The sequence below is a fragment of the Camelus bactrianus genome, chromosome 4 (assembly GCF_048773025.1).
Source record: "Camelus bactrianus isolate YW-2024 breed Bactrian camel chromosome 4, ASM4877302v1, whole genome shotgun sequence".
NCBI lineage: Eukaryota > Metazoa > Chordata > Mammalia > Artiodactyla > Camelidae > Camelus > Camelus bactrianus.
This window is the reverse complement of record NC_133542.1, coordinates 73536580-73552864: the sequence shown is the minus strand read 5'-3', so window position 1 is coordinate 73552864 and position 16285 is coordinate 73536580. Positions and strand designations below refer to the sequence as shown.

The 16285-nt window shown below is 59.0% G+C and overlaps 1 protein-coding gene and 1 long non-coding RNA gene across 8 annotated transcripts in view; one reads left to right on the top strand and one right to left on the bottom strand.

The window, feature by feature from the left end:
* RAPGEF1 (Rap guanine nucleotide exchange factor 1) overlaps positions 1–16285 on the top strand; it is a 128478-nt gene that overhangs the window by 107357 nt on the left and 4836 nt on the right. For 3 of the 7 annotated variants that reach the window (XM_074362444.1, XM_074362445.1, XM_074362443.1), the window contains 10 exons: positions 2428–2516; positions 6213–6321; positions 7950–8025; positions 10394–10478; positions 12187–12279; positions 13123–13308; positions 13915–13999; positions 14136–14230; positions 15566–15644; positions 15734–15835. In XM_074362444.1, coding sequence (XP_074218545.1) covers positions 2428–2516; positions 6213–6321; positions 7950–8025; positions 10394–10478; positions 12187–12279; positions 13123–13308; positions 13915–13999; positions 14136–14230; positions 15566–15644; positions 15734–15835 — 999 coding nt within the window. Of the gene's footprint in view, positions 1–730; positions 824–2427; positions 2517–6212; positions 6322–7949; positions 8026–10393; positions 12280–13122; positions 13309–13914; positions 14000–14135; positions 14231–15565; positions 15645–15733; positions 15836–16285 lie in introns of those variants that run through there. The other 4 variants (XM_074362442.1, XM_074362441.1, XM_074362440.1 and 1 more) reach the window with 2 other exon arrangements.
* LOC141577508 (uncharacterized) lies at positions 8786–10387 on the bottom strand. Its single transcript, XR_012506587.1, has 3 exons — positions 10187–10387; positions 9459–9599; positions 8786–8862 (listed from the first exon to the last, which is right to left on the bottom strand). It is a non-coding gene; the product is annotated as an uncharacterized LOC141577508 (long non-coding RNA).

Here is a 16285-nt window from a genome sequence, read left to right as displayed (position 1 = left end):
TGAAATCATAGCCCATCTGTTTCCAGGACAGAAGTTGAACCTTCTATGCAAAGTTCCCATCAGACGAGGGATCTGATTTTCCCCAAGCGGATTAGTGACCGTTTAGAGATAGTTGTAAGCATAAGGTAGAAGGCGCTGCTGTGCTCCGTCTGGTGGGTTGTTTAGAGAGAGAAGAACAGAGATCTCTGACGGCTCAAAGGCAGTTGCACACTTAGTTGCCTGCAGTGCTGAGGATGGAGGGCCTGCTCTCCTGTGCCACGGAATCGGCTGTGTACTTCCCCCGGGCACAGGGAGACGCCGCCTTGCAGGCCGGAGTGGACGCAGACACGCAGATGGGGCAGAGTGAGCGTGGGCATGTGGGGGCCGGCTCTCGGCACGCTGAGTTGTCTTGATGTGTCGCCTCTTTCCCTTCATAATTGCTCCCACCACGCTGGGGACCCCTGCAGTCCCCGCTGCGACAGAGTGGGGAGGAGTCCCCCTCCTCCAGGACAGTCCGAGTGGCCCTTGGCATCTTTGGAGATGCTCCAGCAGGGAACTTGGGTCCCCTCTCACAGTCAGGAGGTGGCAGAAGCCCCTGGGAAAGCATCCCAGGAGAGCGGAGGGCACCCGTCTTCTCTTCTTGGTGAGAGGAGTGTCCGGGCAGGGCCAGCCCCACAGGCTGCCCTCCCTCCCCGAGGGCTGGCTGGAGGGCCTGTCACATGTGCCTTTCCTCTCGTCCTGTCTCCCCCAGAGCGAGCACGCCAGTGAGGAGGCTGGTGAGGGTGAATACGTCTGTCTGTATTCCTCTGGCCAGAGCAGCGAGGAGCTGGCCCCCTCTCGAGGAGTAAGTAACCTCGGGCGCCTCGTGCATGCGGCCGGCCCATCCCGGGTCGGGCCTGCTTCTGCCTGGCTGAGCCTCCAGGTCGCTAGCAGCCTGGCCAGGCGCCGGCTCGGCTCCGCGGGGAGAGGACGTGGCTTGGCAGTAGCGTCTCCTTTTGCTGTCGCTTCAGTGGCCTGGTACTCCTCCAGCCTGGCTGGTGGGGCTGCTGGAAATTACAGGAGCAGCCTGGTGGTGCAGCTCCGGGCTTCCTTCCTGTCCCGTCTTCTGGTGTCGCGGTTCATCTTCTGTCCCTCCGCAGAGGAAGGGACCCTTCTCTCCCACACCGAGCCTTCCAAACCCACACCCCCTCCACCGGCATGCTCCTTCACACCTGCCTTCCCTGCTTCCAGGGAAGCTGGTGACTCTGCCGGGTCTCCCTCCTGACATGGTCACCCTTGTTTCACTGCTGTCCCAGCTCGAGACAGTCAAGGGACAGCAGTTCTGCTGAGCAGTCAGCTTCCCAGGTTTTGCTGCAGCAAAGCATGAGCAAGTTCAGAATCTTCAAAATTACTCTCCCCCAGCATCCTGCGTGGGCTGAGTCCCTCCAGGGGAGGTGCCGTGAGGACTCGAGTCCTCAGGGCTCAGCTCAGAGGGCTGTTAGAAGCATGGTCAGTCTCGCTCAGGGGGCCCCCAGCGGGTCCCCACAGCGTCTGAGGGGCCCGTGCACGGCGAGCCCCGCGTCAGTTGGAGGCAAGCTTAGGGCATCGTGGAGTTCTCACTCCCGTGGGACTCAGCCCCGTACTTGAGAGCTGAGCCGTTTCTCCCCTGCTATTCCCACCTCAGTTGTCCCGTCCGGTGACCTTGCCCCCAGCATCATCCAGTTCAGCTCTCCTACCCCTGGACCCTGTTCAGTGCTGCAGTGCCCCCCATGGAGATGTCCACGTATCTGTGCGCCCCCAGCCCCGCCCCACCCATTCTCTGCTGTGGCCTCGGTGGCAGAGCAGGGATGCTGGAGGGCTGCGTGGCCCCTGAGTGAGGTGAGCCTAGGGTCCTGAGAGGAAGCACGGCTGCTGGATGAGGGGAGGGGTTGCACTCGTGCGCTCGAGCTGCTGGACCCTTTGGAAGCATAACTGGGAAGTGACCGAGCGGGGGCTGTGGTCCTGAGAACGCGCCGTGAGCTGAGCAGGGAGTGGGCAGAGGCTTGCTGCACACCCGCGGGCACGCGGTCAGGCACGGGCGGTGGATAGACAGGCCCTTAGCTTCTCGCAACCTCTGCTTCCATGTGTGACTGAGTGTGGTGATGCCAGCTGACAGGTGGTGTCCTGGTGAGAAAAGGTAGCTGAGCCGTAGCTTCTGTGACAGGCCTCTCCTCCAGGAGGTGTTGGGACGGCTTCCTCGGGGTTGGCAGCTGACGAGGTGATAAGTGGTGGTACTTCTCACTCTCCCAAAGGCAGGAGGCCAGTCTGAAGAGGGCCCTGTGCTTCCTGGGTGATGGACCGCATCACGGTCACCGTGTTCACATCTCAGATCGCTCCGTAGGAACTTGCACTCAGAAGCCTTTTGCAGGCAGGAATGCTGGGAAGCCCAGGTGGGCACCTGTCAGACCCAGCGCTGACTTCTCTTTTCAGGAATCACCAGCTGTGAAAGACGGACATCCCAGAGACCCCGCGTCAGTCGGTAGCACACCTGGGAAGGAAGGCCGGGACAGTGGAGAGAGGTAAGAACTTACCCGTGCAGCCGGGCGCCCTGAAGGCAGCAAGCCGCCCGGTGGGAGCTGCCCACGCTGCCCTGCCAGCCAGCATGCCAGGCCTGCTGGTGCTTTATGTTTACAGCTGCGCGGCACGGATGCTGTGTTTGTTGCACATTGAAGGTTTGTGGCAACCCTGCCTCAAGCTAGTCTTTAGCCACCATTTTTCCAACAGCATCGCGCACTCTGTGTTTCTGTGTCACATTTTGGTAATTCTCCCAGTATCTCAAACTTTCTCACTGTTATTATATTTGTTATGGTGATCAGTGATCTTTGATGTTACATTGTAATTGTTTCGGGGCACCACACACCACGCCAATAGAAGACAGAAGCTTAATCGATAAATGTTGTGTGTGTTCTGACTGCTCTGCTGACCAGCTGTTCCCCGGTCTGCCTCCCTCTCCTCGGGCCTCCTTATTCCGTGAGATACAACAGTAATGAAATTAGGCCAATTAATAACCCCACATGGCCCCTAAGTGTTCAAGTGAAGGGAAGAGTCACACCTCTCTCACTTTAAGTCAAAAGCTAGAAATGACTACGCTTAGTGAGGAAGGCCCTGCGTCGAAGCCAAGGCAGGCCTACAGCGAGGCCTCCTGCACCCAGCAGCCGAGTCGTGACTGCAAAGGAAAAGTTCTTGAAGGAAATTAAAAGCGCTGCTCCAGTGAACACACGAATGGTAAGAAAGCAAGACAGCCTTATTGCTGATCAGGAGAAAGTCTGCGTGGTCTGGAGAGAAGATCAAACCAGCCACCACGTTCCCTTCAGCCAAAGCCTCCTCCAGAGTGAGGCCCCGACTCCCTTCAGTTCTGTGACGGAGAGGAAGCTGCAGGAGGAAAGTGTGAGGCCGGCAGAGGCTGGTGCACGAGGTTGAAGAAAAGAAGCCGTCTCATAACATCAAAGTACGAGGTGAAGCAGCGAGTTATCCAGGAGATGGAGCTCAGATCGTTCATGGAGGTGGTGACACTAAACAGATTTTCAGTGTAGACGAAACAGCCGTCTGTTGGAAGGAGATGCTGTCCAGGACTTAAGTATCCGGAGAGGAGAAGTCAGTGCCTGGCATCCCAGCTTCAAGGACAGGCTGACTCTCTTATCAAGGGCTCATGCAGCTGGTGGCTTGAAGGGGAAGCCAGTGCTCATTGCCTGTTCCCTGAATCCCAGGGCCCTTCAGAATGATGCTGAATCCATTCTGCCTGTGCTCTGTAAGTGGACAACAGTGCCTGGAACATAGTGCATCGTTTTACAACATGGTCTACTGAATATTTTAAGCCCACTATTGAGAACTACTCAGAAAAAAAGATTCTTTTCAAAGTATTGTTGCTCATTGGCAATGCACCTGGGCACCCAGGAGCCCTGATGGAGACAGACAAGGAGACACGTGTTGTCTCCATGCTGATATAACATCCTTCTGCAGCCCGTGGGTCAAGGAGTCATTTCAACTTACACGTCTTATTTAAGAAATACATCTTGTAATGCTGCTGCTGCCATAATTAATGATTCCTCTGATGAATCTGGGCAAAGGAAATTGAAAACCTTCTGAAAGGAGCCACCATTTTAGATTGCTGTTAAGAACATTTGTGATTCAAGGAAAGGGGTCAAAATATTAACATTAACAGGAATTTGGAAGAAGTTGATTCCAACCCTCCTGGATGACTTTGAGGGGTTGAAGACTTCACTGGAGGAAGTGACTGCAGATGTGGTGGAAACGGCAAGGGAGCCAGAATTAGATGTGGAGCCTGAAGATGGGGCTGCATTGCTGCGGCATCGGGATAAAACTGTGACAGGTGAGGAGCTGCTTCTCATGGGTGAGCAAAGAAAGTGGCTTCTTGAGATGGACTGTACTCCTAGTGAAAATGCTGTGAAGACTGTGGAAATGACAACAGAGGATCTAGAATATTCCATAGACTGTTGATACAGCAGCGACAGGGTTTGAGAGGATTGACTCCAGTTTTGGAAGAGGCTTTACTGTGGGTAAAATGCTGTCAAACAGTATTGCCTGTTACAGAGAAGGTGTTCATGAAAGGAGAAGTCAGTCGATGTGGCAAGCTTTATTGGTGTCTTGTTTTAAGAACTTACTGCAGCCCACACTCCGGCCACCAGCCTTCAGCCCCCGTCACCCTGGTCAGTCAGCAGCATCAGTGTCGAGGCGGACCCCCACCACCAGCAGAAAGATGACGACTCTTACCGGTGGCTCGGAGGGTGGGGAGCATCTTTTAGGAATAAAGTACTTTTTAATTAAGGTCTGCATTCTTTTTTTAGACATGCTGTTGCCCACTTAAAAGACTATAGCATAGTATAACCGTACCTTTTATGTGCACTAGGAAGCTAAAAAAAACTCATGGGCCTCGCTTTGTTGTGCTGTTTGCTTTATTGCAGTGGTTGGGAACCGAGCCCACAGCAGCTCAGATATGCTGGTACGTTCTTTTTTCTGATTCTCAAAATGATACATGCTCAGGGGGAAAGTGTGGAGAGTATAGAAAAGTACAGGAAACCCACGGAAGGCACTAAGAACCCCTCCCCTCTAGGTGCCGTCGCCCCTTGACCATCGACAGCGCGTCCTGTCCACCTGGCAGGTGGCCCACGGCGGTCTTTTCTCTTTAAAACCCTCGGCCACCCTTCCTTTTGCCTCTTCCAGGCTCAGATGTGGTGAAGGAGTGTAAAGATCCCCCTGCACTTTTCGTCGTGAGTTTCTAGAGGCAGGCATCAGGCCCAGGTGGCCGTGCGCGAGGAGCAGCGGGATGAGCGCGTGGACTGGCCGGGCACCTCCCTGGGGTGGAGTCCTCTCTCCGTGAAGGCCAGACCACAGACTGGACGCTGCCGAGACGCACAGCCGAGGGCTCTTCCAGGACGGCCCACCCGCGTTGTCTCACTAAAGGCCCGATTTTAATGTGTCAGATACTTGGGGTTAAAAATGAGGCCTGTGACCACAGGCCAGTCACTGCCTCACAGGATCCGTCATGAGAATGGTGGGAATCGGGAGAAAACGCTGGGGAGCAAGGGGCCTGCGGACCCCGCATCCCTCTGCCTGCTGCCCGCCAGGCTCCCATGTGCTTCCCCCTGGAGGTCTCTCCTCAGCGCTTCCGTCTCAGCTTGTCTGTCCCTCCTCAGGCCTTCCCAGCCCTCGTGCCGTGGCCCCACCTGCTTGTTCTAACGTCTGTCCTCCTACTGAGGACAGGGGCCCGGGTCATGCTCTGCAGTCCCCAGGGAGCTGGCCCTGGGAGTGGCATCAAGATCCCTGCTAGCTCGCTCTCCCGTCCTGCTGGCCCTCAGGCCATTCTCCGCCCGAGTCCTGACCATCCCTTTGTGGGCCTTGACACAGGTGACCAAGACCGTTACTCAGATTGCTCAGCGGAAGCTTCTTGATCTCTGTGTTCAACCCCTTTTGCTTACAGATGGCATGTCTAGAGAGAGCAGAAAGTGCCGAGGCCACACGGCTTGTCAGCAGAGCGGGAAGTCCAGTCTGCGTCCTGGCTTCCGCCCACCACTCGGGCCCGAGGGTTGGGTGGGGAGCGGGCCTGGGCTTCGTGCCAGAGCTGCAGTTCAGGGAGGAGTGGTCCAGGGGGGCGGCCGTGCCGCACAGACCCCATGCACAGGGCTGCACTGCCTTGACCCCGGGCATCGTGGGGCCCAGGGCCTGTTTGACGCGGCACAAACCACGTCTCCCTCCAGGACCCCGAGGTCTCCAGATGCTGAGTCGGCTCAGTCAGAAGAGGAGGTCGACGAGCTGTCCCTCATCGACCACAATGAGATTATGGCCAGGCTGACGCTCAAGCAGGAGGTGGGTGCTTTGCAGGCCTCCACGTGTGGGGTCTGGCCCATAAAGAGGGTGAGGGGGCTTCAAGAATGTCACCTGGAGGCGTATCAAACAGAGACCCAAGCAAAATGCTGGCACTCTGGCCTTCCCGGGCCGTGGGCTCTGGCATCGCATTTACCCTGGCCCCTGCCTGGGCCCCTGTAGGGGCTCCCTGATTCTGGGCAGATGGATGAGTTCCAGGAGAAAGTGTGCAGTCCCCTCTCTGACGCTTCTGGAGAGTGATCTGGGGCAAGTGACATGACATCTCCAAGCCCGAAAGGCAGGACTCAGGAGGGTGTTGTAAAAATGAAGTCCACGTAGGTGCTGAGCACAGAGCCCTCATCAGTGCAAGACCTTTTCACATTGTTAATGACAGAATCACCCAGCTGCAGCTTCAGCAGGGGAGGCACAAGCTGACTGGGAAATTTCAGGCCTGGCCACTGGGGCCACCTCCGTCCTGTGCCTTGTCAGGGGAGCCTCATAGGTAAGCCTGGTCCCCAGACCTGTCACGACAGGAGGAGCTGGCCTGAGAGAGCCTCTGTCGCCTGCCTGCCGTCGATCGTGGGAGCCCAGGGAATGGCTCACTGCCGTAGCCTTGACCACCCTGGAGAGGTGACTGTGCTTCTGGGCTCAGGCTTGATGGCAGCACAGGCAGGCAGGGGCTGCCCCTCACACTCTGCTAGGCCAGCCTGCGCCGGCCTGGCCGTGGCAGGGTCACCAGGAAGGCAGGCCTGACTCCTCTGCAGAGGGAAGTGATGTTTTGTGATGCTTGCCAGAAATTTTATCTGAAAAAGCAGGTCCTGGTCATAGCTGCCCCCACCCTCAGCTGGAAATGCAAGACACTTATTACAGGACCCTGAATTCCAGGGGTAAACACATGGGTGCAGCTCTGAGAGCAAGTCCTGGAAACATGAGGAGGCTCGCGGAGTGTTGGTTTCCTCCAGAATCACAGGGTGGGGGAGTGCTGGGGCCCCAGGGCTGGGCCTGGGGGTGTGCAGCCCAGGCATCCATCCTGGCCCTGGTGACAGTGCTTCTTGGCTTCAGGCCAGGTTTATGGGGCAAGGCCTCTGATTGCTCACGTGAAGATGTGACTTTTTCCTGAATTGGCAGGCCTCGGCCGGGGGTCATGTAAGCAGCATCTGGTGTAATGGAGTCTCTGTGACCTCTCTGCTCCTCTGAGAAGGGCTCCCTGGTACAACCTGTGACGGGACAATAATCCCTCCACCTGAGGAGGCAGGTTTAGAGTTAGGGCAGCTTGCCGTAGTTTCAGGAACACGCACACCTGGAAACAGTCGTGCAGCCTCTGTGACCACCCTGGGGAGGCCAGTGCCGGCCCTGCCTGCCTCCTCTCTCCCTGGCCCAGCTTTGTGCTCAGAGCTGTGTGGCCTGGTACCCGCGGTGCCTCCACCAAGAGCTCTGATCTGTCCTCTCTGCCGGGTGTGGTGCCGTGGAAGGGCTGAGTGGGCTCCCGGGCTGAGGGAGAGCAGGGCAGAGAGGAGGGGCATCTCTGCAGTGCGGGGTCTGCATCCCTTTGACTCTGCCTGTGACATCCTCAGCTGACTTCCTTGCGGCTGCCTTCCGCCTCACGCCCTCCTTTGCTGTGGTTTTTGCAGGGTGACGACGGGCCAGACGTCCGCGGAGGGTCTGGCGATATCCTGCTGGTCCACGCTACAGAGACGGACAGGAAAGGTACTGTCTGCGGGGGCATGTGAGCCAGAGCTCACTGTTCGGGGCCGGTCCTGCAGAAGCCAGGCCTCGTCAGCCCCGCTCCCAGGCCTTCCCCAGCCTCATCGGCCCCGCTGCCAGGCCCTCCCCGCCCTCCTCTCCCCTACACAGCCCTGAGCGGGCGGCACAGTGACCCCAGTACAGCTGGGCCAGATGGGGAGGGTGCCCGGGACCTCGGGCAGGACGGGAGGGGCCCTGCAGCGCCCACATGCCCCACAGCCTGGCCTGGCCTCTCCCTACTCACATTTTCTTTTCACATTTTTTAAGTTAGTCAAAAGATTATGGAACAGCCATGGGGAAGTAAGGTGTGGAGGAATTAAAGCACTCCAGTCTTGAAACCCTAATGCCAATTTCAGTTTTGTAAATCACCTCGTGCCTGTGTTTCTACAGCCGATTTCCCAAAGTATATTACACAAATGATTCTGGGAACATTTTAAAATTATGAAAGTAGTACAAAAATAACTGTTTACATTGCAGAAAATTTAGAAAATAGAGAAAAGGAAGAAATGGTTCCCACACACTCACCACAGCGCCCTTTTGCCCCTGGGCCTCTTCCCACCCGAGCAGAGCGCGGCCCCGACTTTGAGTTGAGCCCTGGCGGTGCTGAGCGCAGGCTCAGGCGGCCGCTGGGCACATCCCCTCTCTTCCCAGCCTCAGCTGACTCAGCTTTGTGAAGAGGTTGAAGGTGCCCAGAGGATGCAGATGTTGAATGAGCTCACCTGAAACATGGCAGCTCGGGGAGGGTCCGTATACGTCCCAGGGGGCAGCCCATGCTCTGCTTTTCTGCAGAAACTCTCCTCCCTGCCAGACAGGGCAGAGCTCAGCCTAGCACGAGAGACATCCTCATTTTTGTCCAAAACTAAAAGGCTGACACGGAAGCTGGCTCCAGTCCTCAGCTCTGAGCAGTGAACTCTGCTGTCCTGCCAGGGGCAGCCAGCTGTGGCCAAGGCCAGAGGGAGCCCTGTGGGTAGGGCCGTCTGTGCCGACCATGCCAGGTGAGGAGGCTCCACCGCCAGCTGGGGCTTCTGCCTGGCTTTACCAGTAAAAAGATCCTGAGGATCCAGGGAGCCAGAGTCATTTGCACCTGGATGGGTTGTTAAGGCAGCGGCCCTGGGCCCACAGCAAGCTCCTGGGGCAGGTGGCTTCCTGTGGACCAGAGACCACGCTGTGCATGGGAGGCCCCATGGCTCAGGGGCATGCAGACTTGGATGACTTCCTCTGGAAGCAGGCATTGGCTTGTGCTGGACCCATCTCCCCTTCCTTGCCCCTCTTTGAAAAGAGGCATTGAGTGCACGTGGAGCCCAGGAAGGAGCCTGAGCCCAGTGCTGCCAGGCCCTGCTGTGATTCTCTGCCGTGAGCACCCCCCCTCCGCCCCAGCAGCCACGAGCCAGGCCCACCTGACGAAGGTGCCGGTGTTGCTTCTCCTCACTGTCCTGGGGGATGACTGCAAGGGCGGGGGGCCAGGAGCCAGAGCTCGGGCAGGCCTGGGCCACTGAGCTGCAGAACTGGGCATCCTCGAGATCCCTCCACCCAGCGAGCTGGAGGATGAATGAGACAAAGGGGAAGGTGGTCCATGTCCAGAAAAGGAAACTGAAAGTGTGTGTGTGTGTGTGTGTGTGTGGCAGGTGCTCAGGCTCACAGTGAGGACCGCAGACTTTGGAGCAGAATCAGGACTCAAATCTCAGCTCCAGCACAGAGTGACTCTGAAGTTCACGAGTCTGGCCGGGTCATTTGTCTCTAGGAGTGACTGGCTTCTAAAACATTTCCCCACCCCCTTTTTTCCCTTAGGGTCAGAGACTACATGGTTGGGAGGATGTGTCCTAACCACATATAAACAGGGGGCTGTTGTGAATCGGGAAAGGCTGGGAATCCCTGGCCAGAAACAGCCCCTCCGAAGGGACGGAGTAGCGTTGGGTAGTAGCCAGCAGCCCGAGTGCCACCCGACTGCTGGGGCCCGGCTCCTCAGCTGGCCTCGCCCTTCCCCAGCACCAGCACAGCCCACCCATGTGTGGCCCAGCAGTGCCGGCGTGTGCCAGGAGGAGCCCCTTCAGCCTTTTCTTAGGTCTCTTGATTTGTGGAAAGTCCCAGGGTTTTTCTTGCTGGGCCCTGCCATCTAAAGTATTACCTACAATTTAGCTTCGGCGTCCTGCTGAGAAGTTGGAGCTGCATTCCCTATGCTCGTGATGATCAAGACTCTGAATCGTCAAGTCGCAGGACAAGCAAGAAGCTCTCAGTGTCTGATCAGAGGTGGCACGTCCTTGCAGCAGGCGTGCGGTCTGTCTTTGCCCCTTGCCAGTGGCAGGCATCGCTAACCGCTTGTCCTTCCCTCTAGACCTGGTGCTGTACTGCGAGGCCTTCCTGACCACCTACCGGACCTTCATCACCCCGGAGGAGCTCATCAAGAAGCTGCAGTACAGATATCCTTGCCTGTGTCCCCAGCCCGGCCCCCTACTTTCCACAAGGCCTTCTGGAGTGGGAGGAGGGGCCGTGGGGCCCACTCAGCCCGCATGCCAGGACCATGCGGCCACAGTGGGCAGCAGGGTGGAGGTGCTCAGTCTGCTAGGCCGCGTCCTAGCTTGGGGACCTCAGGCAAGGCTTCTTTGAGCCTCATTCCTGGTCTGTAAAAGGGCTGAATGACGTCAGGTGCAGTGCCTGGAACATCGAGCGTGCTGCCTGGTGGCAGTTGTGATCACTGGTGATTCTGAAAAAGAGTAAGAAAGAAAACACACCCTGAGAGGGGCAGGGGCCGACCCCCGCAGAGACCCCGTCACCGGCACCCACGGCTTCTCAGGGCTGAGTCCCGGGGCACTTGGGGGTGAGGGACACGAAGTTGGCGGGGCCAGAGGGAATCGGGACTCGTACCACCGCAGGAGTCAGCATGGCCACGCCAGCTGATGGTAGGCCCAGCGGTGGACGGACTCCATGTCCAGGACAGAAAGGGGCCCCTCAAGCACGTCCCCCCACTGTCTCACCCTTTCACACACGACTCCCCACAGTAGTGGCCAAGGGAGGTCCGGAGGCCTGGAAGGATCCCCTTCCATTGCCTCTCTCAGGTCCAAACCCGACCGTGCTGCCAAGGCTGCCCGGGAGCTACTGTTCACAAAGGGGCCAGCCCAGGGTCCCCGCTCCTCGGTGCCCCCAGCGTCACGGCGCATGACTGCCATCTGCTGGACGGCCGCTGTCCCGTGGGGCAGGAAGTCCGGGTGCTCCCAGCCCTCCCTCCTCTCCCTCCCCGCGCGCCCCGAGCTTGCTCCGCTCTGATACCTTTCACACACGTCACCCCCACTTGTGCTGTGGTGCCCTCCGTTACTTCCTATTGTTTAAGGAAACCGAGGCTCAGGGAAGTTAAGTGACCCATGTGGCTGCTGGGAGGGAGAGTGCCCACCCCCGGCCTCTCTGACTCAGAATCTCAGCATCTGCCGTGCTCGGCCGCTGCAGGCATGCACGTGGAAATGTGGCAGCGTCGAGATCCTGGGCACAGCTGGCGAGTGAGTCCTCTGTGCCGCAGGCCCTGGGGACTGTCCCCGGTGTGTGGATGCTTCCTGAGCGCCCAGGATTTCTAGAGAGCAGGCAGGGTGGGTCTGGAGACCGGTCTGGAGACTCGGTGAACACCAGAGGGCAGCCAGAAACCATGGCCTCAGGGAAGGTGGTCAGGTGTGCGAGGGCTGCCGTGGGGGTGGAGGTAGGTGTGCTTCAGGCGGCCTCCGGAGCTGTGGAGACGCTGGGGACTCGCAGTGAGAGCGGAGGAAGGTTCTCAGGGCTGTGCACCTGACCGGGAACCTGGGGGTCATAGGGCAGGTGCTTTTCAACCACCTTTCTCTGCCTGAGCCTCAGCGATGCAGCCTTCAGTGTTGTAGTAAGTCCTGCAGGCCTGGGCAGTGCAGGGAGACGGGTCTGCAGGCAGGAGAGGGTGGTGGTCGAGGACAGTCCTTGGGGTCTGGCAGCTCTGCCACCCCACACAAGTCACTGCCATCCCCGAGCCTGTCCCCGGATGACGCTGCCTCGCTCACGGGGCTCGTGACCCGGCAGCACTCAGGACAGTGTCGCTGGAGGCAGGGAGCCCTCCCTCTTATGTCCCCCATCCCGGCCCCACGAGAACGGCTGTGTCTTTAACCCGCACTCCACGTACGAGAAGTTCTCTCCCTTCGCCGACACCTTCAAGAAGCGGGTCAGCAAGAACACGTTCTTCGTGCTGGTGCGGGTGGTGGATGAACTCTGGTGAGTGAGTCCGCCCGAGGCATCGTGGGGCAGTGGCAGGAGCCCAGTGTGCCACGGGCATCTCAGGGTCCCCACGGGGGTGCCGGCTCCCCTGCAGAGATCTGGGTGTCCTATCACATCCCGCTTGCCTCTCCCGGGTCGTGTGCCCTCAGAGCCCTGCCTGCTTTAGCACAGCCCCTGGGGAGAATGACTTGTCCCCTTAGGTCAGCCCCAGCCCGGCCCTTGCTTCCTCGTGGGGGCCGTGCTCTCGGCCACCAGCAGTGGTGGAGGCCCTCCCCCGCCCTGCTCTGCTTTCCCTGCTCCCTGATTGGCACTTAACAAACACGCAGCCTGGCACCTTTCCTAGGTCTGGGGAGCCCTTGGTGAAAGAAACCACCCAGGCCTGCCCTCGAGGCGCTCCTCTTCTGCTGGGGGGTGGCGGTGGCCTTAGTGACCGCGGGGCTGTGAAGCCACCGTACGTGGAGAACACTGCAGGGGAAGTTCAGAGGCATCCTCGGGGCATCTAGTTGGCAGAGCCAGGACCTCTTAGTGACTCATCACCCCAGGGGACCAGGAGCGCATCTGGGGCAGGACTGTGCGGCCCAGGCCCCAGCGTGGTTCCTGGTGCTCATCCAGCGCCACCGAGCGCTTACGGAGAGGGTGTCAGTTGTTTGTTACCAGTGGGACCACTGCTGGCACTTTGTAGGATGCAGGCGGCCATCCCAAGACCTTTCCTCTTGCTCTCCTCCCACAAGAGGTTTCCTAGCTCTGCTGATAGGTACCGCATGGCCCTTGGGTGTCTTGAGGGGGTTCTGGCCCAGTGGCAGCAGCCCTCGTCTTGTCCTTGTGCTCCTGGCCCTTTAGCCTTGTGGAGTTGACAGAAGAGATCTTGAAGCTGCTGATGGAACTGGTCTTCCGCTTGGTGTGCAGCGGGGAGCTCAGTCTGGCGCGTGTGCTCCGGAAGAACATCCTGGACAAGGTGGACCAGAAGAAGCTGCTCAGGTGTGCCAACTCTGACCAGCCCCTGGCAGCCAGGGGCGTAGCAGCCAGGTAAGCCGGCAGCCACCCCCCCTGGCCTCTGCGTCCCGCTTCCCTTCGTGCGCCTGCCCCACCCACGATCTCACGTCCTGGTTCTGCCAGGCCCTGTGACAAGGAGCCTCAGGGACAGCCCAGTGGGTCCCCCAGGCTGGGCTTCTCCTCCAGGGTTATGTTGTGTGACAAGTCACCTTTTTCTCAGGAGTGGGGCGGCAGGGCGTGTGGGGGCCTCACTAGGACAGGAGACAGATGAGTGCCTTTCGGGCTGTGGCCAGCACTTACCTTCTTGGCACTACTGTGCCGGCTGATAATCCTCACCCAGCCTCCCCCGGACATCCTGAACCTTCCTACGAACCTGTATATAGACTCCAGCCTGCTCCCTTCGCCCCCACTGTAGCTCCACGGCCCCCTCCCTCCAGGCCTGGTTAATGCTTCAGCCTCCATCCACACAGCACCGCCTTGTCCTCACCAGGCCCTGAGGTGGGGTCGGGCTGTGGGTTCCCAGGACCCGAGCTCGCGAGCAGAGCCGCAGCCCCGTGGTCCCAGGGAGGAGTGCGATCTGGTCCTGACCCCCCACCGTCCCCAGCTGTGGACGACTCATCTCACACCTCTGCCTTCCAGGCCTGGAACCCTGCACGACTTCCACAGCCATGAAATAGCCGAGCAGCTGACACTGCTAGATGCTGAGCTGTTTTATAAGATAGAGGTACGGCGGGCCGGGGGCCGGGGGCCGGGGGGTCCTGCCCCAGGTGAGCCGCTGCTGCCCCTCCCAGAGTGAGAGAAGCACCTGTCACAAGAGAGCCGGACGGCTGCGGTCCTCTCCAGTCTACCTCCTTTTCCAGATTCCTGAGGTTTTGCTTTGGGCAAAAGAGCAGAACGAGGAGAAGAGCCCCAACTTGACCCAGTTCACGGAGCACTTCAACAACATGTCCTACTGGTAAGGGGCCGTGTGCAGCCCGCTGCTTGTACGGCAGCACTGCCGTGGGCGCCTGAGTGCCTTTCACAGGGTCCCAACAGCAAGGACAGAGAGGTGCCTCTTTCGTTCCTCCCTGCACCTTCTGAGGCCCTGCGGGCGTTCACTGTGAACCTCCGACGAGGCTGGACAAGGGCAGGGTGTGTCTCCCTCGTTGGAGGGGCCCCTGGAGGGCCGGTTGAGGAGGGCTCAGCAGGGAAGAGCGCCAGGACTGATGAGTGTTGTCTGTCGTCGATGGCGGCAGGGGAGGGTGTGTAGTTTGCCACCCTGCACTGGTCCTCGCCGGTCTCCCCGCTGCCTGGTGATCTCAGGGCCAAGCCCCACACTGACTCTGCCTGAAAGAGAACTGCCAACGAGTGGTTCTGTTAATACTTTCAGCCTTATATTCGTAAAGCAAAATGAAGCTCAAAAGTGCATTATCATATAAGATACATCAGAGCTGTCTGCTCTTCCGGGTGTGACTTGAGCCCACACACAGCCTCTCAGCATCAGCTAGAGGGAGGGCGGAGTGTGGTGGCCTGGCAGCCTTGTGCTGCAGCAGGGCCCCCACCGTCCGTCGCCACCACCAGGGGAACTGCTGATAGTTTAAATGCTCTAAGGACTGCTCGTTGGAGGAAGATGGGGTCATCTCCCACTTTCCCGCTTCTGTCCCCACTGTGGGAAGCCATTCCATAGCAACACATGCCCAGAGTTAGTAACCCAACATAGGAGCCCTGAGCACGGCCTCCCACCCTGCCCCTTGCTGGGCATCGGAGGCTCCAGACACCCTCCTCGGGAGCCCGCCTTGGAGGAAGTGCAGGTGGGGCCCCTTCAGAGCCACGCCCCTCAGGGGAGACTCAGTGCCAGTGCCCTTAATGGGTCAGAGGAGGGGCACTTCCTCTGAGTGAAAGCACAGGGGTCAAGGCCACTGTCAGGTCCTCATGCAAGGCTGGCCTGTGGCTTTGGTTGCTGCTAAGGTCTGAGAGGTGCCCTCCCTCACGGCTGGCAAGGTGGCCCCTTAACCTGCATGCCCACTCGTCTCTCGAGCTAATCCTGAGGCCGCGCAAGGAGCATTTCCTGCCGCCGTGGTGCCTGGGAGCAGTGCTCATCAGGAAGGCTCCATCTGCAGAGTCTCCGCCTGATGTCCAGGTCTCCCTGTGGCCCCTTGCCTGTCCCTGGGATGCCATGAGCCCCGAGAGCAGAGACTGGAGCCATACTTGATGCCTTGTAAGCCCCAGGCACACAGTGGGCCCGGGCTGACGGCCGGCTGGTGCAGAAGTCTGGAGCTCAGCTGTCTCTCTCCTGCCTTGGTCCATGCAGGGTCCGGTCCATAATCATGTTACAGGAAAAGGCCCAGGACAGGGAACGGCTGCTCTTGAAGTTCATCAAGATCATGAAGGTAACTGGACACACTCTCCAGAGCCCACTCCAGGGAGCCCTGCCTGTCCCCGAGCCCTGCCCTCACGGCCCCCTCGCCTCTCGCTGCAGCACTTACGGAAGCTAAACAACTTCAACTCCTACCTGGCCATCCTGTCGGCGCTGGACTCCGCCCCCATCCGCAGGCTGGAGTGGCAGAAGCAGACCTCTGAGGTGGGTGGCTCGGAGGGAAGCCAGGAGATGTGAGGCCCGCCTTCCCGAGCCACTGTGGCAGGACACGCTCGGGACAGGAGTGGAGACCTGAGCTCAGGTCGCGCCCTGCCCTGCCTCAGTTTCCCGTCTCTAATGTCCAGTCGTTGGGCCCCGAGGGGCTTTGTGGTCAGTGCCCGGGTTACCACGTTCTGCTGCCTGCATCGCAGGCTCCTGGCTTCCCTTGACCCTTCCTGCCTTCCCAGGCTTCTGGAGGGGCTCCTTTGAGCTGGGGGCCACATCAGGCATTGAGTGTGTGCTGTGAACAGGTCAGGTCCATCATTAGGCGGATTTCCGCAGGATCAGTGCTAAAGGCAGAAGGATGAGGTGCTGAGAAAGCCTTTGCTGGGTGGTCTGGCCTAGTCTGGGGGTCACAGAGCGTCTAAAACACTGGACCTCATCACTCCCAGCCCC